The sequence below is a fragment of the Eufriesea mexicana genome, unplaced genomic scaffold (assembly GCF_001483705.2).
Source record: "Eufriesea mexicana isolate 0111107269 unplaced genomic scaffold, ASM148370v2 scaffold1178, whole genome shotgun sequence".
NCBI classification, from domain to species: Eukaryota; Metazoa; Arthropoda; class Insecta; order Hymenoptera; family Apidae; genus Eufriesea; species Eufriesea mexicana.
Window position 1 is genome coordinate 619,615 of NW_016909311.1, and position 24,046 is coordinate 643,660.

Genomic DNA, 24,046 nt, shown 5'->3' on the forward strand with positions numbered 1-24,046 from the left:
TTTGTATGGAATCTAATAGATAGAAAACTTATTTTATTTATTTATTTATTTATTTTTTCTAATCTGTTGGATGCTGGATTAATTTTTTACAACGTGAATTACACAAAGGATTTATACATAAATTATATGAAATAATTTTTACTTTCTTCTCTCTTATTATTTTATTTATATTTTTGTATTTTTTCCAACTTTCATTTTTTTACAATTTAATTCAGAATATTGAAAATAACTTTTCGAGTAATACAAATTTTATTGCAAAATAATTTCTATCGTTGCTAAGTGAAAACTAAGTGCAGAAGTAACATTTAATTAGTGATTACAATTCGAAGATATTCGAAAATATTTTTTATCGACGAAGATTTTGGAGTTTATTTTGCAAAAGAATCGTTAAAAGTTGGAAATTTGGGAGATACGTATACTTCTGTGAATTATGATAGCTTATCTACGTCGTCGGAGCAAGATTTATATTTCATTTCATCACGACACACGCAAATGATATCTCTACGACCGAAAACAATTATTACTAAAAATACGAATATTAACGACAGAATTATTTTAAAAATTCGAAGTAAAACTGATATATATTATACTAGTAACCACGAAGGATTCCATTTTTTCTTTCTACAATAATAATGCAATTATAAATAATAATAATGCAATAATATCCCAATAATAATAACGATACTAAAAATTTCACAAACAGTACCATTCGTCTAAACGAAATATTTTCTCCGATCTCAGCATCTCCAATCATCGATAACATAAATAATAATAACAATAATAATAATAATAATAATGCAATAATAGCGCAATAATAATAACGATACTAAAAATTTCACAAACAGTATTATTCGTCTAAACGAAATATTTTCTCCGATCTCAGCATCTCCAATCATCGATAACATAAATAATAATAAACTCAAAAAGTATCGTCAGATTTTTAGCAGAGAATCTTTGAATTTCTACTCTTCTCTAGCCAAAAATTCGTCGAGTGCAAAGTGTTAAATTATTCTAAATAAATGGAACCGATATTTTTAGACATCGAACAGGTACAAAGGGTTCTTTCGAAACTTTAATTGCCCTATTTCATATTTTGTTTCCCACAATCGATCGGATATATTCTTTTCCTCGGTTAGACAGGAAATAATTTATTACCCTGTTTTTATGCTGACTTCGCGTCTATACGCGTTGGTACTCGAATAATCGAGCGAATCAAGAGCTAAAGTTATCACTTTTGAAATAGAATCAGGATCAAAGGTGCCAGGATCGGCGTGTTGCGAAACCGAAAAGGCGACAGGTTACGAATTATTCGCAGAACCGTGACTGGCAGCAACCTGGCGACTTGAATAGCCAGCTCAACGGTCACGGTGGCCCATTGATTTCGTACGTATTCGCGGAGATCAATACAGATTCTAGCCGTGCTTTCGGCCGACAGATCGTTCGTGACGGTCGAAATAAGCGACGCTTAAGTAGTACGAAAAATCTTAATTGAGAGATATATACGCGAACTCGTAACGATGACAGCGCCTCCATTGTCGCGCGGTCAGCGATGTCGTACAGGAGAGATAGAAAGAGAGAAAGAGAGAGAGAGATCGTTGATGTCTCCGAGATAAACGATATAAGATAAAAATGAATCCTACAAATAAGCAGATACCGGCTGTGATTTAGCAATGGATAATTTAAACGCTGTTTTGTTGTTAATGTAATATCAGCAGATGAAAGTTGAGACAGGATGTCAATAATATAACCATGTGTTTATAGCGATTAACACTAAACTATCGTTTAGTGGATGCGTTTCGTCCCGGGCCTACTAGTGGACTCATCCGTAAGGCTCTCTTCTAGCAGGCCCTGCCTTAGACCGGGGATACTTAGGTGGTATAGGAACTTCTATTTAACACTAGGTTTACGGACGCTATCTGTATACCTATTTCTAAGGACAATTTCAAATTGACAGATGAAGGAAACCACGTGCCTTGTTTTTAACCCTTAGACCGCTATGGATACATATGCGTTGTTCAATTTTTTCGCTCTCCTATGCAATAGTATTACATGTAACTTTACGTGAGACAAATATACGTGTGTTTCTTAGCAACGGCAGTAAAGAGAGACAAATGACGGAACAAATAATAGACGCGAGGTCGGGTTTATTCTTTTGTATATCTGTTCCGAGTATCATTAGTAACGTATTAACAATATAGTATACGTATAACAATATTAACAATATAAAAAAATTTATTATACGCGAATAAAATATTAATTTTTGTTTAGTTTTTGTTCCTTATTTTTATGATAAGTTATATCGTCAATTTTATTGATTCCAATGGATAATTGATGCTTGAAAATAACGTTCTTTTATTATTTATCAAAAATTTAGGAAGAAAATTTACGACCGATTTTAGCAAAATAATCCAAGACTTAAATACATCTAATTTTGTTTTTACACGATAGATACGTTCTCGAGGAATACGTGTAAAAAGATATATTGCATCTATGGAAAAATAGAGGATTGGTTGCAGTCCCAAGAAATCAGCAAAAATAATACAATAAACTACGAGTTTTCATGTTAGGATCTTAAACATTTTATTTCATAAAGATTGCACACGTATCGTACAGAGTAAATTATCATTTGAAAAGGAGAAAAACATGTCACTAATTCACGAACACAGAAATTAGGCAAGATAATATGAGTTACACGTAAAAAGATTTTATTCCTTGTCACTTATATTTTAATTATTTTGTCACATATTGTAGGCTAGGGGTTAATGAAACAAAGCTTTTAAAACTATAACTTAGCATTTATTGATTTTACGCAAAATTAATTCCTCGTCTCCAATGTCGCAGTTATAAAAATAAAAGTAAAGCAAAATACCATTTATTGATTTTACGCAGAATTAATTCCTCGTCTCCAATGTCGCAGTTATAAAAATAAAAGTAAAGCAAAATTTTCTTCTTAGAATTTCGGTCGATCGTGTTAAATCAAAATAAATCGTGTAGAAAGAGAATTAAATTTTTTTCCTAATTCGTGTTAAATGAAAATCGTGTAAAAACAGAATTGGGTGTAATTAATCCTTTGCAATAAATACGCTAATAAAACCAAGTAACTGATCGAGAAGTAAGCCTAAGTAAAATTCGCATAAATTTTAAAAATATTTATAATGCTATACCAAACGAAGTTGATGCATAACGATAAATTAAAATTGAATACTATTTCAATGCGTAAGTTTCCAAAATTAAATCGCAGTGCACGTTTAAATACGTAATTCACGGATAATGGCTCTAGACTACACCAGAGAAAATGGCGCGTAGGCACCGGCACGCGTGATTTTCTCCCTAGCAGTTTCTCGATCCTCGGCAATGCGGAAGATAATGGAGTCGGAAAAGCATGGCGACGAAATAAGAAAATAAGAAACGGGAAATAAGAAAATTTAACCAGGAAACGTTGATCGCGGAGTGCACGGGATCGTTGATGGCGCGTAACTGCGATGCACTTAAGTAGTTTCATTTCGCGGGAGTTGTTCGATCGAAGGGTGAGAGAGGATTGATCGAAGTTTGTATTCATAACCCCGGATCTTCGTATAACGCACCACTCAACGACGATACATCACACTGAATGAAAAAGAGACTGAGGCAGCGATAGAAGGGGATGAAAAGCGCGAGGCAGGAAAGGGAGAAGAGAGAGAAGCCAGTGGTTGGATAGCCACTATCAGAGAGTCGCTATGATTAATGATCGAGTACAATGCTATTTTCATTAAACTCATTTCACTGCAGCCCGTATATAACACGGGCATGGCCGGGGCTATGGTCTCGGCCATATGAGCGCCCTTCGCTTCTTTTTCACCTTGCCGTTAGGTTCCCTTGATTATGACGTCTCTATGATCGTCGACCTTCACGGTCCCGAATGCCATCCGAGTGAATTCAGCCATTGTTACCCGGCGTCGTTCTCCATCCTTTCATTATCGACCAGAAAGCAGCGTTCTGACCCGAACTCCACCGCGATCACCAAATTTCAAAATGACTTCATCCCACTGATCCGACTCAACTTTTGTCCCTCTCGACAATCCTCTCGCCCCTTTTCCTTTCGCATAACACGTCGCGTTTGTGAGACTCGAAATTGCTAACCGTGTTAACCCTCTATGGACCGAATATATATTTTTCTTCGCTGTAAGAATTGTACGTAACATAAAATCGACAAATATCAACCAATAAATTCGAAATTGACAATTTTATTAGAACGAATTCATATTGGAAGTTTGAATTAACAACGGTTGTACTATTGTGCCAAGATAATGTGCAATAGATAGACAAGATAATTTTCCACGCCATCTTGTGGAGAAAAGGTCAAGGGGGCCATAGAGGACCTAACCTATCGTGATCGAATAACCGGTAAATGAAAAAGAATTCGAATTTTTAAAAATGGACCCACGGGAGGTATTGTAAAAATAATTGTAAATATATCGAAAGAAAAATCGCGAACTGGAGTGATGAAGACGATAACGTTGAATGTAGTATTTAATGAAATACCCGTACATTAGCATGTAACTTGAAAGTTACACGGGCCCATAGAGGGTTAAAATTCCACGTGTTTCCGCGTGGTTGAAACGAGAATCGCGACTAATCGATATGTTCAGGCGAATAGATAGATAGTGCAAAATTTCTTTCTCTTGTAATTTATTATTGGCAGACTGTGTGGAAATTTCTATCATATACAGGTAGCCCTCCGACAACACGGTGTCCTATAATACGATTCATAAATTACGGGAGCCCTCCTACAACACGGCATCCTATAACACGGTTTCGCTCTAACAATAAGAAAATTGCAAAAACCTTTGTACAGCACTGTACTTCTACATGAGCAGTGACGACGAAGAAATTTATTAAATTAAAGTTGCGTTAAATTAAAATAATATTTTTGTTTTTTTGCTTTGTGTTGTACATACATTTATATTTTTAATAAAAATTAAGTTGTTTATGTAGAATTAACAAAATTTGTTTTTAGTAAGTTTTCGGAACGTAACCTCACTTTTTGTATTGCGTCTGGGTCACATACAACACGGTTTCACACAACACGGCATTTTCTAGGAACCTATCTACCGTGTTATAGGAGGGTTACTTGTAAATGGTTTGAATTATGGTTGAAGTGCAATGGGTTAATGAAAGCTTTGATTTTGACTGTTTTTGACTGCACTTTGAGTGCCACGCACTGTTTATATGGAACGTTCAAGGCGCCATGATAAAATTTCCATTATTCTTAGGATATAATGAGGAATTATCAAACAATATGGGAAAAACATAAAAATAGTGGAAATTGTTAATGTTTTCTATTCAAAGTTCTTTATTTATTTATGTTGTTCAAATTTTTAAAGAATGGTTAGAATGAAACAAATATAAATGTAGGGATATCTTTCATTAGCAAATATAAGGAATAAGAGATGTTGGTTTATTTTAACCCTTTGCACTCTTTTGGCTAAAGATGAGTAGGAGTTCAAAGATTTTCTGCTATAAAGCTGGCGATATTTCCTTCAGTAATAAATAAGAAATCGTATAATAATTAAGACGTAGAATTATTTTACACACCGTTACATTATCCTAAATTTGACATATTAATTAATATCGATCTTCGGAATTTTATCTAATGGTGACTGACGGTCACCTCTCTAGTGCAAAGGGTTAATATATATTAAAAAGAGGCTTAGAAGGCTTACATCTGTTTCTATTACGTGATTCTTGAACTTGACAATTCTTCCGCGCGTCAGTAGCATGAATTTTTGTCAATGGAGTGGAAGCGTTCTCGACATCTTCTCTATATTTACTTCTTAGCTCTTCGGCCAATTGGAAAATAAAATCTTTTCTCGAAATATTTACTCGAGTGGTCTCTTTATATAGAACCGAAGCATTGGTAGCTGCTAAATCTAAAATGTTATAGAAAACTTGTAGAGGCCATCTGCGAGAGCCTGCTTTAACGCTGTATTTTCGGGCCACTTGGTCAAGTATATCCACGCCATACTTGGTGCTATTATAAAATGTTACTGTTTCCGGAATAAGTTTTTTATTTTTTCCAATTATTATATTTTTACGTTTGGAACTTAGTAGTAAAACTTTTTTATTAAGCTTGCTTTTATAAATGGTTGCAAAAGTTGCCCAGGCCTGATGCAAGCTATAAATTTCACGTGTTATGCGATTAACTGTTAAATCATTTTACGAGTCAAATTGGCTCACAACCGTAAAAATAGGTATACCACGTTCGATGATGCGAAATGAAGGGGTCTGCGGGAAGAGGAATCAACATTTACATATATTTCATTGTGTAACTATAAACCAACGTATGTTTTTAAAAAATGATATTTAAGTTTTATATATAGTTGTTATTATCTAGTGTTAATACTTGGACTACCACGTTGGTCATATACGACCGGCCACTGTTTCTCTCATAACGCCACTGTGGTCATTAATGACCGGAGCGCTTGAGCTACTTACGATTGTAAAAATTGAATGAAAATTGACGGTTAGTGCATTTTGAATATAACCGCTAATTAGAAGATACTTTGAAATAAAGAGTGCCCCACTGAACAATTAAAAATTTTTATTAGAACATCTGTAGGAACTATGGGAAAGAAAAGGGGAAAAACTAAACTCGCTTGGTTTGAGCTAAGAGAATATATATTTTTGTATAAAGCGATGTGGCGGCGAGGCCTGGCAAGGAACTGAACTGTCGCGTTCCTAACGTCGCTGAAAAAGGCAAAGATTGAAAACAAATGCCGGTGCAGATCTCCGCCAGGCCGATGCCACCCCAGGCTACACACTCATCGCCGTTGCATTTCAACAACATCCATCAGAAAAATATTAGAACGAATCTTGCATCTAGCAGTGCACTCTCGTGACGTCCTGGGGGAAACACGTGATTTCGGCGTGGCAGACAAAGGGTTAATTAGCAATTGAAGCTGTCAAAAACGTCTTTACACCTGGAAATATTGCAATAGCTGCATGTGCATAGGTTTATATTTCGTCTTATTTACGTAAAACAGTTGGTAATACCTTCGACAAATATTATAAACGTATTCGCTCGTGTTGGCAACGTTCAACATGCCAGTACAGGTTTATCGATTGTTGCAAGCGGAAGGTTTATCGCGACAATCTTTTTTCCTGGTTTTATGTGAAAAATCGTGAAAGTAAGTTAATTTTTATAAAAATTAGTTCTATACCAATTTCGTTTCATTTAAAACGCAATAAAATTTCTATGCTACATGGGTCTATTTTATTATCTGTAATCCTGTGCCTTAAAGAGTTAATAGGTAGCTGCGATACGTTCAGACAAAAGTGAATATATTTTAAACGATTTTATGACAATCGATATGCTGTAATCTAGCGCGATGGCTTGTGTTCGCTTTTGTCGATAACGTCACGATGTTATCGATGTTTACCGATTGCATTATCGATAGTCACATTTCTAGTTGAAACGCGTTGATGTCGATCGCTTTAATTTGTTATTCGGTAAGTTATCTCGGTTTGTTTCACGACTTTGTAACGCGAAATAATTGCCAATTGCGGTCTGTTGAAGGTTGGGAAGCTGGTACGAGTATTCATAGTTTGGTTGGATGTCGTAGTATAACGAATTGTCACGATAGGTTACGTTCGTGAACGTGCTGGATTTTATTGGTTGAACGGGATGTGTATTTGACGGATGGGAACATTTCCTGGGTGTTTCATTTCCAGAAAGATACGAAGGAATATGACGATCACCAAGATGATCCATGGACAGGTCTTCCTTATACCGTCGATCTCGAAACCGGTAAGTGCAAAAATCAGATTCATCAATTTAATAAGATTTAAAGGAATCGCCATTGTAGTAAATTACGTATCGAAAATTTGAAAATAATCGGATATTGCTACATTAGTAAAATTTCGTATCCTATAAACGCGATATAATTTGGAAAATTGATTAGGTATTAATACATGATCAGAAATTCGCGAAAAATGCGATCAGAGCTGTAACGTTAATTTAAAGGTCAACCTTGAAAAAAAATTGAAATATTGTCGCTTATAATATGGTGGATTTAGCGTTAATATTGATTATTAAAAGTGGAAAATATTAGAAACATTTCAACGTTACAATTTTTGAGCTGTGACGTGTGAAAATGATTATAATTACGATGAATATTAATTTTGCTAATAGCAGCCAAGCACATATGCTAATTACAGTAATCGAAAATTATAAGCCTGTTATTTAAACGTGTTTGCTAGTTCTAGTATTAAAAGATTACGAACCCAAAATAGTTAAAATTTCATTCTCTCCTGCAGAAGTTTTTGAAATACAGAATAAAACTCGCGTCAAATTTTTATTAGTAAATTTTTTCACAAAAAGGAAAAATCGCTTAAATATCAAGGTAATTAAAGAATTCGTCAAAAAGCAAGAAGAAAACTGTAAGATTACCAAGCACGTCGATTAAAATTTCATTCTCTTCCAGAAGATTCAGAAATATAAAATAAAATTCGCGTTAAATTTTTATTAGTAGGTAAATTTCCCTACGAAATAAATATTGGTAAAATATTGCGCCAATCGAGAAATTCGTTAACAAAAAAATTTAAAAAAAGGGAGAAAATTACCAATCATATTGATCAAAATTTCATTTTTTTCTGAAATTTTTGAAATACAAAATACCTAATGGGTACTCGCGTCAAATTTTTATTATTAAATTTCTTTACAAAAGGAAAAATATCGCGATATTTAAAAAATTCGTCGAAAAGCAAAAAGAAAAGTGTGAGACTACCAAGCACGTCGATTAAAATTTCGTTCTCTGCCGGAAGATTCAAAAATACGAAATAAAACTCGTGTCAAATTTTTATTAGTAGGTAAATTTCCCTAGGAAAGAAATTTTTATAAAATATCGCAATCAATCGAAGAATTCGTCAACAAGAAGAGAAGAAAAAACGGAAAAACTCTCAAGCCTATTTCAAATTTTTATCGAAAATTTTTAAAACACAAAATACTTAACATCTACTCGCGTCAATCATTTATTAATAAATTTCTCGACAAAAGAAAATTTCCACGAAATATCGCGACTATCGACGAATTCATTGAACAAAAAACGAAAAAAAATAAATAAAAAAGGAAAAACTGTAGAAAAATTGTAGAAAAATTGTAGAAAAACTAGCAATCACGGTATTGTACAGCAGTGTTCGTAATTTCGATTATATAATACGTTTATGCACCGCTTTGAACGCTCGGTTTCCGTATCAGTCTGTAATTAAAGAGTCAATCAAACATGATGGACACCGTCCGCATAGCCTAGACGTTCGGACCTGTCTGCAAAAAGCAGGGACAGTTATGTACGACTGGCTCGCGTTGCTCCTTTTATTCGAAGCGTGTCAAATTAACGCTGCAATTTGTAGAAGCCAATTTGAACGTTCACTGCAGTTAGGGCCGCGCCTGACCGCGCCTTCCGCGAATCTAATTACCATAAACGTGTTGGTCAAATGCGCTCGTCGATCATTTTCTTGGCCACAACGTTTTCCCGTCGATCGGACGTTGATTGCTAATTCGGTAGCAGCCGTGGCAAACGGATATTTAGAAAATGGTAAAAATCGTAAAAATCGTAAAAATCGTAAAAATCATAACGCCGTGAACAGCATGAACGGTACATAACAGCGACAATGTGGTAATTATCTTAAATGATATAAGTCCGTTGATGGATCAAGATAAATAGTCGTTTTGCCACTATGTATGAATCCTGCTAATAATTTTATTTCTAACAAGAAATTTAATATCGCGTGTTTTTATATCGATACATACGCGATATCGAGCGATTACAGAATCTGTGTTTAGACGAATAGCTAATAGAATAAATAGAATTTCTATTTACCGCTGAAAGGTAAGTAAGAAGTAATTAATGGCAAGTCGTTAATTATATATCAAATTTTTCTTCTTTCGTATGTATACTGAGTATTTTAGAAATAAGATGTTAGGAATCAAATTGTTTTGGAAAAATCGGTAAGAAATTCTCGATTCTTTTTATTATGGATTTAGTTCCTCGATATCTAAGTGCTCTACATGATGGCGAATAATATGGTAATATTATGGAATAATGATCGAAATTACAAAAATTAAGGGATGAACTTAGCGGATAAGGTAAAATCTTATTAACCCTTTGCACTCGGCGAATTTTTCGTTACAGAAAAATAGTAATTCGAAGACTTTCTACCATAAAGTTGATATTTTTAAAACGGTAAATAAGAAATCGTATGCAAATTAAGACGTAGAATTATTTTATTTCGACATCCCACGCGTCGTTGAGTAATTTTAAGTTTGATATATTAATTAACATCGATCTTTCGCTTCTGATTAAATGGCGACTGAGGGTCACCTCTCGAGTGCAAAGGGTTAATATGGGATAAAGGAAATTTTACAGAAAATCCAAATATAGAATAACCTATAATCAGTGTTTCAAATAGGGATTAATTTTTCTGCAATTTTGAAATAACTTTAAAGAAACCTACAAAAAGATAAAGAAAATTCGACTTTGACGAAGAATGAAAAATTAAAATTAAAATTCTTAATTCTTAAAAATTAATTTTAAAAATTAAAATTCTTATTGAAAATTTGTTGGCAGTAATATCAAATATGAGCTTTTAACCCTTTGCACTCGACGATTCTTTGGCCAAAGAAGGATTTCAAAGGAGTTCAAAGATTTTCTGTTACAAAGCTGACGATATTTTTCTGAGCAGTGAATAAGAAATCGTATGATAATTAACACGTAAAATTATTTGATTTCGATATTGACATATTTATGAATATTGAGCTTCGAAATTTTATCAAATGGCGACTGAAGGGTGCCTCTCGAGCGCAAAGGGTTAAAATCCTAACACAATGATTCTCAATCTGTATTTCACATAGATATTAATACAATAATATTCCAAGTAAACATCAAATTTTTTAATTATGCACAATGTAATATATTGCAATAAATAAATGTTACCTACAAAATGACACCTGATTCGATGACACATCGGTTAAATAATACAGCAGGAAAGATGTTGAGAACCACTGCCCTAGAACATATCAAATTTAATTTAATTTAAAAACTAGCTACTCTTTTCTATTCATTATTTACATTTCTTCTCCAATGCTGAACCTAAATAAAATACATAATTCAACTCTTTTTCGTTTATAAAATAGCGATATCGATTGTATAAGGAGCTTATATAGTCGATATCACGTAAATTTCAAAAATAGTATGAAACTAGAAAAGTATTTCTAATACAAATTGCGATAATTGGGAAAGGACTTTGCCCGGAAAATCCCTTCTTCCAAAGGGAAATTCCAAAGAAAATCGCAATTCTAAAAAGTCCTAATTTATTTCACAATTAGGTTAGAAACCAATAAATAGGATTTACGCATTTATTACAGAAAAAGAAACGAATCTTGTCTCCAAAGAGATTATATTTTAACTGATATTCTTCCAAGTTTTTCCTTGCACCCATAGAATTACTATTTAAATAATCACATACCATCTACTATAAAGACCCAGATAGATAACCAATCCTGTTATCATCATTGATTATCAAAATTATGATCACCATGCAATCCGAAGAAATTACATTTCGTCCCATTTTACCTGTCTTTATAACCCTATAATGTGATATTCTCTGAAAAAGAATAGGACGTCTTGTACATACAATGTGCGACAAAATAGTAGCACATCCTGTAGTTTTCAATGTTTCTTGAAAATAATTCAAGATATGCAAATGTTACTTACATACTCACGTACTGTACCTGGTCCTTAGTAATGCAGCAAAATACTGATTACAATTTAAATTTATTTCTACAAACTTTACTCGTTTATGTGAAAAATGACTGCGACAAAATGATAACGCAGGTAGCAAAAAGAGAGATCAACGAAATTTTGTTTTCTGAAAGTAAAAAGGCTTCTTATATATTTTTATGCGATGAATCCGAATCTGGAAGCTAGAATTGCCCGCCATCTTGGGTTCACGAAATAAATAAATAAATGATATCGAGATTCTTGCTAATTTTATAAAAATATTCTGAAGATAGTAATTCTTCTAAAATCTTTATCAACTATTTTGCATAGTACCAACCTTCCTTGTAAAATAAAATTTTATTTATAGTCAAACGATTTCTTTTTTGTCGAGATACATGGTTTTGAAGTTACTCGGAAGACACTGAAAATTATAGCGTGTGACATTTTGTAGCGACATTTTATCTCGTACCGTAGTCTCGAATTTGGTCTGCACGATTGTTGCATAATCCACGGGGCGAGGAACGGAGGCCGCGTCGCGACGGTGAAAATTCGCGGAGACACACAGCGAATGCTCGAATGCTGGAATGGACGTAGGGAAGGAAGGAAAGAATGCGGTGAATAGGGTTAGGTTAGGCGTTTGGTCGGCTGGCGGGATACACTTTGGCCAGGTACGCGAGCGGCGAACGCGGGATTTCAGAGAGAGGCCAGGTTCCAGTTCGTAAGGTCTCGGCGGCGAGTCGGGGAGTGGCTAGAGGAACGCCCTCGCTGCCTGCCTCCCCCCACCCTGCCGCCGCTCCCCACCACGCCGCCCGGCCCTTCGCGCCCGTCGAGTTCCCCTTCTCTGCATTTAATTACTTTGCGTCGCGGCGACCAGAGAGTGCGCCTAGCCCACCGCGATCCACTCTACGTCGTGTTTCGTATCGACGCTTGACGAAGGTTCGCTCGTTAAAACCTTTTTAAAATGTCGGCGTATCCGCGAACCTCGTTCTTTATTTCTTTCCTCCTTTTTCCCCGGCCCCGCTTTTTTTCCCTTTTCCCCCATCGTTCCTCGAAGAAAAAGACGAAAAAACCCCGCCGTCGGCCTCTTTACCACCATTTTTCCAATAACCATTTAATTCTACATAGATATCTTCCTGATCGTCCTTGCGGTAGATCGATGCATGCGGTTCTCTGGCAATTTCATTTCGATCTTTCTTTGTGTTTATACTCCTCTGCGTAACAGAGATGTTTACCCAAGTCGAGTTGGATCACCAAGCACTCCTGTCTGCCTTTTTCTGCTTTAGGTGTTTCGTGCTAACTTTCTTCTTGATTTCTATCTCTTGCTATACAGGGTGTCCTCGAAACTTATGTACAATCGAACACCAGGTGATTCCTCGTAAAAGGATAGAAAATAAATAAATAAAAATACCCTTTTTCGTTTGTAACTTAAGTTTGGACAAAATCTAATTTGAAAATTTATTTTGTTCATATGGACTCGTAATTTAAACGAGAATATTTTACCAAGGATATGTTGTTATTTTAAGTATAGAATTGTGGAAACCGTTGTTCTTGTATACAAAATTGTTGATCGAGGAATTGCAAAGAATATAAAATAATTTTCCAGAAAATTATTCTTTTATACGAAAATAAGTTGTATATTTTCTCGTGCTTTTTCGGTTGTGCATATTTTTCAGAGATACTCTGTGTACTTAGGTATACGTGATAAAATTTTTCTGCAATATCTATGGGAAAGTGATAGTATCTTAACGTAGATTTTATTGTAAAATGCGAATCGACGTAAACTTGTTCGGTAGAAAGAAATAATTTTCGAGGAGCAATTTTAGTGTTGCATTTATGGTCTTCTTTGCTCGATTTTTCCCTCTTGGTTTGAAATCTGAGAAATTTTCTATGATGGAAGTCGGAAGAAAAATTAAAAAATCATTGTTTACTTTATTTTGAGTTAAACTATACTTATAGATACTTATCTACTATTTTAAATTCAACATAAATCTGTACATAAATGCAGATATATATAAACTCATTTAAATTATTAAACCTAGAAATGAGTTTATTCGATAAGAATTAAGGAAAATTTTAAATATGTGTAATTAAATATATATTATATATAAGAGTTTGTCATATGGAGCATCAGAATTTAAAAAGCAGTCAAAAATTAATGAAATAAATACAAAGGAGAAGGGAATTAATACAGAATTATATTTAAATAATTAAACATTAAATAAAATATATTATGCGTTAAATATATTTTATTTAATGTTTAAATTAAACAAAAATAATTAACAAAAACTTTAATTTTTAACTAATTTTTAACACAAAAGAAACAAAATAATTAAACATTAAACAAAAATAATTTGAAATACTTCAAATAATTTCAAATCATAGTTGTACTTGAATATCACAATTTTCATAAACATAGGATCATTTTGAAACACACACTCTGCATTTTGTATTTCATTTATAAATTTTCAAATAAAACTAACTAAAAATACAGGTTAACGTAATTAAATTTTTTACTTAACCTTCTTTTGTAGAGTATAATTTAAAATTTATGAAATATTTTTAATTTCCTGTTTTATATATCGGTAAAACATCCGTCTCTCCGTAGGACTTAGAATTAGGTACATCTAGTTTTAATAAGAAAATATTCTCGAAATTTGTGCACGGTGTATCGAGACGAAATAATTTTGCATGCATGAAAGACCGTTCTGATCATAATAAATTCCTCGCTGTGGTTTTACTTTTCTTGTCGAGTTGATTGACTTTTTAATTAACTACCACGGCATGTACCGATACATTCGAGTATGTCTCGATACACCGCTTGCGTACAATGAAAGTATCGAAAAAGGAAGTTTCCATAGAATGCGCGTTTTATGTGCGGTTCAAGAGAAATAGACGGCCAGCAACGTGCATAATATCGCGTTAAACAAGTAGATGAATATTGGAAGACAAAAACAAACAAGAAACTATGCGTCGAATAACGGTATTTATTTATAATACAATATTATTACTAATTTATTATTGTTTAACATTTCTTTTAATACTAATTTCTTCTTTTCTATAAGTACCTATCTTTGTTTCGATTTTAAGAATCAGAACGTATATTAACATATTTTTCTATTTTAAATTTAAAACACTATTGTCTTTATTTTTGTTTATATTTCACGAATTATATCGTAATTACATATTTCCATAAAATACTAGTTTTCACCTCCCTATATTTTAATTGTATTTTAACAATGATATATCAATTTTTATGGAGTTTTAAATATTATTAATTCCTTACTATTTTATTTTATTTTGACACGCTATTTTTTCTCATCTTCTCCTATATTTTAGGAATTATATAGCAATTTTTATGGAATTATAAATATTACTAATTCCTTACTATTTTAATTTTTTCCAACATGCTATATTTTCTTATCTTCCTTTATATTTTAGCAATTGTATAGCAATTTTCATAAAATTTTAAATATTATTAATTTATTACTATTTTATTTTTTTCGAGACGTTGTATTTTCTTCTGTTCCCCTATATTTTAGCAATTATATAGCAAATTTTACAGGGTAATAAATATTATTTATTTATTATTGTTTAAATTTTTTCTTTCCCTTCCCTATACTTTACTTACATTTGAATAACTATATAGCAATCTGTATCTAGCCAAAGATGTCATTAATTTAGTATACCTACTATTTGAAACTTTTTCGAAACATTAATTCCTCCCTCTTTTTCTGCTTCTACTCACGTTTTACGAATTACGCTTTAATTAATACGAAATTTCCAAATAAAAATTCAATGCACGATATTTTCCGCGTAACGACGATCACTAGTCGCTAAATTCCACGATTTTATATCTTCCGATAGTTCCCTGAAACAATTAGCCAGAGCTGCGCCCGGACAAATGGTTTTGTCATTTTTCGAAGAAAATCGAGGCAAAGGTTGAACGTGGATCGTTAGAATTCAGCGGAATTTGCCGTATGCTTATTTGTTGGACGACAGCAGGCCGTTGGTGTAGTAAATTAATTCGATTCCGCAATAATAAGTTCGTTTTACAAAGCACCGACCAGCCTAACAAGAGCACCGGAGCTCATTACGCGGCTATCTCGTCGTCGATCGATCGACTCGACGTACGGGCATTGTGTGATTAATGAGTCGCTCGACAAAAGAAAGCACAAATTCCTTGGGCGTCGCTATTCTTTAAGATTTACCAAGAGAAAATAGAGAATAACGAACGGGCTCCAGCCGAGATACAGACCGGCGAGAAAAGAGAAAAAAGGGGGAAAAAATGTCTTTATCGCTTTTACGTTCCATGTGGCATGGTCGTGTTCAAATAATTTCAACAGTTTAACGTAAACGTCGTCCCCGGCGGCGATTTTTCTCGTTCAACGAACGGCACTCGACGAAAAGATAAAAAGAGAGGGGAAGAAAAAGAAATAATGACACGCAACGGTTGCCTTTGGAACGAAAGGCGGGCGCCGATTATCTGATTAATGATGAAATAATTCATTAAACCGGGCAAGGTGTATCTGCGGCAAAGTTCAGTGCACTAGGAAGCTTGGGTGAATAAACAGGCGCCATAATACCTTGACCGGTGGAAAATCGCGAAACGATATTGTTGCAGCCCGACGCAAAGTTGCACTCGAAAGGACGCCTTACGATTACATGTAAATTTATTCGCAACACGTAATCCCTAACACTGTTACAAATCGTTTCCTGCGGTTACATAGACGTGGATCGCGTGGATCGCGATCTTCACGCACGGGACCAGTGCTTTCGTGAAAAGGAACGGGGCGAGGAGGAGAGAGAAAAAAGGCGCTGTATGTTCGGCCGTCGACATACAAGGCGCTTGTACCAATTTGACGAAGCATGATGGATTACACGATGGATCTTACAAAAAGTTTATATCCGAGGAATAAATTATCATAGCATTGTCTCGCAACCAGCGCCCTGGGTGTGCCGCTCGCGTTACCTTTCCATCCACACCGTGTATTTTTCTTTGCTACATTATCGATAATGTTCCCCGTGAACGGAGAGCCACTCTCTTCGGCATGTAAATTGGATTGTCAATGAAATTCTCCCTTGAGAGAGGTGTTAGATACGCAGCCTCGCTTCCGACCTGTCCACGTTTAAATAACAATTTCTTGTAATCCAGTTGTTAATTTTCTGTGTAGTTGTGCTTAGATCGAACGTTGCTGTCGAATCTGTCCAACGAGACGAAATAATTGCTTTCGGATTTCTTGAATTTCAGATCGTTGAAAGTGCGTTGCTAATTTTTACGATATTTAATGAAACGATATTAAATGAAAATAAAAATTGTGTGAAAAATTTTACATTAGTAAGTAGAGAAAATTCTATTGATTTGCTGTAGTCATTACGATTAAATAGAATTTGACAACAAAGTACAATTATATTCACCTTTTCGACCAATATCGTAGTGATCTAACTTTTTTGTATAAATAAGGTGAAAAAATACTATTGGGTTGCTATAGCTATTGAAATTCAATAGAGCTAATCATAAAAATATCGATTAGCAAGAATTTCTGGGATATCTTCTTGACAGATTGTCCTTTAAATGAAAATTTCGTTGTATTCGAGTTGTAAATTATATTTGGAATTTGTAGATGGAATATGTTTATTGTTAAATTTGTCTTAGATTTCTTGAATTTGCGATCGTTGAAAATGCGTTGCTACTTTTTACAATTGTGAAAGGGTGTCAAATGAAAAAATTTATGTTAAAAAGGTCATAAAAATATTGATTAGCAAAAATATATGAGTGTCTGATAGATTGTCGTTTAAATGAAAATTTCGCAGTATTTGAGTTGTGAATTTTCAGTGGAGTTGTAGATGAAGTATGTTTGTTGTTAAATTGTCCAACGACACGAAATAATTGGTTTCGGATTTCTTGAATTTGCGATCGTTGAAAGTGCGTTCCTAATTTTTACGATATTAAATGAAACGATATTAAATAAAAATAAAAATTCTGTGAAAAACGTCATAAAAATATCCATTAGCAAGAATTTCTGGGATATCTTCTTGACAGATTGTCCTTTAATTGAAAATTTCGTTGTATTCGAGTTATAAATTATATTTGGAATTTGTAGATGGAATATGTTTATTGTTAACTCTGTCTTAGATTTCTTGAATTTGCGATCGTTGAAAATGCGTTGCTAATTTTTACAACCGTGAAAGAATATCAAATAAAAAATAAAATTCTATGAAATAGTTATAGAAATATTGATTAGGAAAAATATATTAATAATTAATATATATCTGAGAGATTGTCGTTTAAATAAAAATTTCGTTATGATCGAGTTGTAAATTTTCAGTAGAGTTGTAGATGAAATATGTTTGTTGTTAAATCTGTTTAGTAAGACAAAATGAATGGTCTCAGATTTCTTGAATTTACGATCGTTGAAAATGCATTACTAATTTTTACAACTGTGAAAGAATGTCAAAATGAAAAAATTTATGTTAAAAAGGTCATAAAAATATTGATTACCAAAAAATATGAGTGTCTGATAGATTGACGTTTAAATAAAAATTTCGTTCTAATCGAATTGTAAATTTTCAATGCAGTTGTAGATGGAATATGTTTATTAAATCTGCCGAATGAGATAAAATAATTGATCTCAGATTTCTTGAATTTGCGATCTGTGAAAATGTATTAATACAACAATAAATGAAATACAATTGTGCGAAATAATTATAGAAATATCGATTAGCAAAAATATACGTATGTTTAAATGACTCTGTAATTGTAAACAAAATGAATATATTTATTAGCAGAACTGTCAAATAATAAAAGAATGATTTATTTCAGTCTTTTTAAGTTTTCAATTGGAAATCTGCTGCCACTTTTGGCAATACACCTGATCTTTTTGTAAGGTGAAAGTGTGGCGAGGCAAAGAAAAATTCCATAAAGAAAGTCATGCAAATATTGATTGACAGAAATATAAAAGCTGTTCTAAAGCGTGCAAAAATAGATAAACAAAAAGTAATATAAAACACAGAAATGCATTTTTTAAAACATTTTATTTAATCATTACATAGTCGCACAATGGAATAAATTATTATCAAGTAAACATAGTATTCCCTTTTTAATTTGTAAACAATTTTTCTTTTTAAATCGTGTAGTGGTAAATAAATGCTGTTAATGGAAACCATGGAAGTATCTTTAAAATTATGTAAAAAATATGTGCAAGAAGGGATCATTACATTCAATTTTTATTAAGACAAAAAAGAATTTGTATCAAGTTGATCAAAAAATAATGTCATTCAAAATAAGAGAAGATTTTATTAATTAATATATTGATTACGTCGAGCTGTAGTAAATAATTTTAATCACGACCATCCCAGCTGCTTCGTAATAAAATAAAAATTATGGTATCATCGGTATCTTTTATTTGTTTTGGTATAAAAATAAATAAGTTACCGAACTCGAAAAAATTTTTGGTTTCTGAACCTTACAATAGATATATATGTATATAGCTATACTTAACCACTTACGCTGACAAGAAATTCACAGACGTGTATACCACGTCGTTGGCGATTCTGTGACAAAAGCATTACGACGTGTATACCACATCGTTGGCGATTCTGTGACAATTGCCTGACGACGTGTATACCACGTCGTTGGCGACTCTGTGACAATTGCCTGACGACGTGTATACCACGTCGTTGGCGATTCTGTGACAATTTCCTGACGACGTGTATACCACGTCGTTGGCGATTCTGTGATAAAAGCATTACGACGTGTATACCACGTCGTTGGCGATTCTGTGACAAAAGCATTACGACGTGCATGCCACGTCTTTCCAGCGCAAGTGGTTAGACTAAATAGACTATACGTTGGTAGTCCTAGTATAATAAAAGGCGTAACAGGTGAAACACTCTTTCGTTTATCGCTTCTTATATTGCTTTGAAAAGAATTAAAAGGACGAATTCAAATTATGGTGTCTATCACGTCGCCAATATTTTTCGAAATTGCATCCTTTTGTAAAATAATTTGTATTATTTAATATTGATAAATAATTAAATTGGACGTGTTTTGTCATTAAAACTACCAAACCAGACAGAATAATTTAGATTTTGTCTTTTTACGTTAATTTACCGACAACATGCTTTTGCTTTTGATTATATTAATATTGACTTTTATTCATACAGAAAGATAATCATATGTACCTATTTATTTTCATCGTACAACCTTCATTATTATTATGTATGTATGCTATATTTAGGTTTACGTTACAGGTCGGTAGTTCTAGTGTTAACACGATCACGTTGAAATCTTTTAGGGGAGATCAGAGCAGGTTGATATGTTGTTGCTCAGTCTTTAATCTCTGCGAGTTTTATCTAAATTGAAAAGAATATATGCTAAAATATAGATACACTGACTCCTCTCCTTCATAATGATAAGCGAGAATTGAAGGGAATTAAAAATACATTAGAAATAAATTACAAATAAATTAGAAGTATTATCATAGTTAGGACCTTGATATCATGTTCGGATAACGCAAGTATAATTAATCTTCTGCGCTCTGTTAGTGCCATTATGGAAACATCAGTAATCCACGATGATGATGATTTCATTCTTTCACTGACCAAAATGGAAAGTAGAGGACCATACTTATTCACGATATTTTTTCCCTATCGAAACAGAACTATCGATTTAGAATTTAAAATAGAATTTTAAAAGCGTATTACAGTTACTGATTAACCCTAGAGTTATGGTTGGCATATTTCGCTCTTAGGGGTACCAGCAGGTCAGAGTAAATTTAGCGTTTCATAGTAACTTTTCCAAGATTTAAAGTCAGGATTTAAAGACAATATATAGATATTAAAACACACAGAATTTGTTGAAACTGATTTGTTGTGTTTAATACTTCATTCCCGCATCTGAACCTCGCCAGTAGGTTCCTTAATTTATATCTATTTTTCTGTCCAATTGTAAATTGCTTATATGACAATTTGGATGAAAAGAGTATTGGGGTACAGTCGTGTGGTAATGGTTAACATAGATTTTGAATATATATTTGTTGATATAATAAAGGAGCGATGTCTGTAAGAAAGGAACGAGTGGGACAAGTATGCATGGGATGCCAATATCTAATGGATTCAGGTTATCGTGATAAACGAGTATGCGTGTAATGATTGAGGTATTGTGTGAATTGTTTATGTTCATGCAACAAGATTGATCCACGTGTAACTCGTTATGCTTTACATATACGCATACTTCTATTAAAATCGAAATTTTTAGAGCACTCCTTCGAAATAGGTATAGCGTTGGAATACTTTCGCGAACCAGTGTATATAGAACCAAAATAAATTCGGTGACGGAGGAATAATAAAGAGTGTGGATAGAAATGGACATAAATATCTGTGGTAATGGTTAACATAGACTTTGAATATATATGTGTTGATATAATAAAGGAGCAATGCCTGTAAAAAAGGGACGAGTGGGACAAGTATGAATGAGATACCAATATCTAATGGATTCAGGTTATCGTGATACATGAGTATGCGTGTAATGATCGAGGTGTTGTGTGAATTGTGTATGTCATGTAACGTATGAAAGTAGAAAGAACAAACCAGAGAGATCGAGCATAGGTCAGTTGTAATTGAGTTGTAATAGCGAAAATAGGTGTGAGCATGTGATTGCGAGAAATTAATTAGATTTATACTTAATATTTGTGTTTGATCATTTTTTGTAATTAAATAAAGAATTGTTCTTATTGTTATTGATATTTCATGCACCACCAACAAATTAGTAAATAAAGATTTGTATAATAATAGAATTGTAGAATTATTTGATTTCGATATCTCGTACATTGTTACGTTACGTTAAATTTGATATATTAATTAATATCGATCTTCCAAATTTTATGGAATGGTGACTGAGGGTCACCTCTCGAGTGCAAAGGGTTAACCCTTTGACTGCCACGCCGAAATCACATGTTTACCTCAGGACGTCACGGGAGTGCACCGCTAGATGCAAGATTTGTTCTAATATATTTTTGATGTTCTGATAAAAATTTTTAATTGTTCACTAGGGCACCTTGGATTTCAAAGTATATTCTAATTAGTGGTTACATTCAAAATGTCCTAATTTTCAATTTTCATTCAATGTTGTTCAATGTAGTTTAAGTAGTCCGGTCACCAATGACCACCATAGCATCACAAGAGAAACCAGTCATATATGACCAACGTGACAGTCAAAGCTTTTATCTGATTTGCGATTTGATTGTCACACGAGCAGCCATCTAAGATATTAATATTTAAAAACCACTAATGTGCATTTAATATCGGTTAATAAATCCGTGAAATTGAATAAATCCATGTTAAATATGGATTTTGTAATAGAGATGGGGAAGAATAGAATGGGAAAGAAGAGGCGGTTCATGGTTGGATATTATTCATTATAAATAGAAGGTTGTTTTAAAATGGACATTGTACGTTTCTGATTCGTTAGATGTATCGATTTTGCTGAACTCTCGCTTTGAAATTTTGTAATAGGTGTTCGACGTGACCGACTCCGCCTTCTATAATACACTTACGGACTTATCTGTGCCTTTAATAATTCATCGAATAGAGGAAGACAGACAGGTTGGGGTTGGATATCGAACGAAAGCGATACAATACGGCATGGAAATTAGAAAATATCAATCCATCGGTGCGGACTCAATTTTTCTTTTGTATTTCGGCGTAATAGCATGCTGTCCAACAGTCGAGAATTTCGAGAAATAGAAGGAATAATATTTGAAATTAATATTTATAATGTTCATTTTATTATTTGATAATAATTGCACTTTGGACAAGTAGGAGAAAAATTTTAATTACGTGTTACGTTTACTTAGGTATAGTTTAAGTAATAAGTAATATAAAATAGAGTAATTAATAAAGTAATTAATTTAATTTATGTAATAAGTAATATAAATGAATAATGTACTTAGGTATGCAAATTTGACTTTTACGATGCTACCAGGAATATCGATATTTTTTAAATAAATATTTATTTAGAGTATGTTATGATTTAGGTGTTAATTGTTATATCAGAAAGTGTAACGTGTTGGACAAAATTTTGCAATAATGTTTAAATAATAATTCGTCTCCGTTGTTGTTTACAATAAAATAAAGTAATTAATAAAGCAATTAATTAAATTTAAGTAATAAGTAATATAAATAAGTAATATAAATATACTTGGGTATGCAAATTTGAGTTTTACGATGCTGCCAGGAATATCGATATTTTTTAAATAAATATTTATTCAGAGTATATTATGATTTAGGTGTTAATTGTTATATCAGAAAGTGTAACGTGTTGGACAAAATTTTGCAATAATGTTTAAATAATAATTCGTCTCCGTTGTTGTTTACAATAAAATAAAGTAATTAATAAAGCAATTAATTAAATTTAAGTAATAAGTAATATAAATAAGTAATATACTTAGGTATGCAAATTTGATTTTTATGGTGCTGCCAGGGATATCGATATTTTTTAAATAAATATTTATTTAGAGTATATTATGATTTAGATGCCAATTATCGTACGAGAAAGTGTAACGTGTTGGAAAAAATTTTGAAATAATGTTTAAATAATAATTCGTCTCCATTGTTGTTTACAAGAAAACAGTAAGTTTCGTACTGGCATTGAATAAGTTACAAAAAATAACACTGACCATTGATTCGCTTCGCTGGCCATGGTTCGTGAGATTCCTGTTGAAATGTTATTATCACTGTGCAGTGAAATCAGAGAGCGGATCCTGCTTTCTCGTTGCTGCAAAAAGCATCGTACTTTTTGTATTAGACAAATAAAATGAAAGAATCATCCGTAAGTATAATACATTTTCAAATAATATTGTCTTTAATATTGTATTTATTTGTATTTATTTTGTAAATTATACATGTATGTATATATTTTGTAAATTATAAGAAAGGTATTCTTTTGTTATTTTCTTATTATTCGATAATTTAAACTTGTCGTATTTCGATCATGGCTCGATCAGAATTTAATCAGAGTTTGTTTACAATTAAATTGGGATAATTAAGATTAAAAGTATATTTCTATAAATTTAGTTCGATAATTGTTTCTTTCATTACAAATATGTATTTTACAATTTAATATTGATTATTATCTTTTTGCTTAACATTCGCTAAAAATAGTTATTTCATGCTATTTTGTGAAAATTTCTCTTTAAATAACAATTACAGTCTAATCGGCAAAGAATTATTAATATTTATAATTAAAGCACTGCTTCGATAAATTTTTAGTTATTTATTTTAAGTTCCTTTCA

The 24,046-nt window shown here is 32.8% G+C and overlaps 1 protein-coding gene across 1 annotated transcript in view; it reads left to right on the top strand.

Annotated features, from left to right (window-relative positions):
• cnc (NFE2 like bZIP transcription factor cap-n-collar) overlaps nt 1–24,046 on the top strand; it is a 257,189-nt gene that overhangs the window by 108,566 nt on the left and 124,577 nt on the right. The window contains exon 3 of the mRNA XM_017900412.1: nt 7,711–7,786. Within this exon, the coding sequence (XP_017755901.1) occupies nt 7,711–7,786 (76 nt within the window). The remainder of the gene's footprint in view (nt 1–7,710; nt 7,787–24,046) is intronic.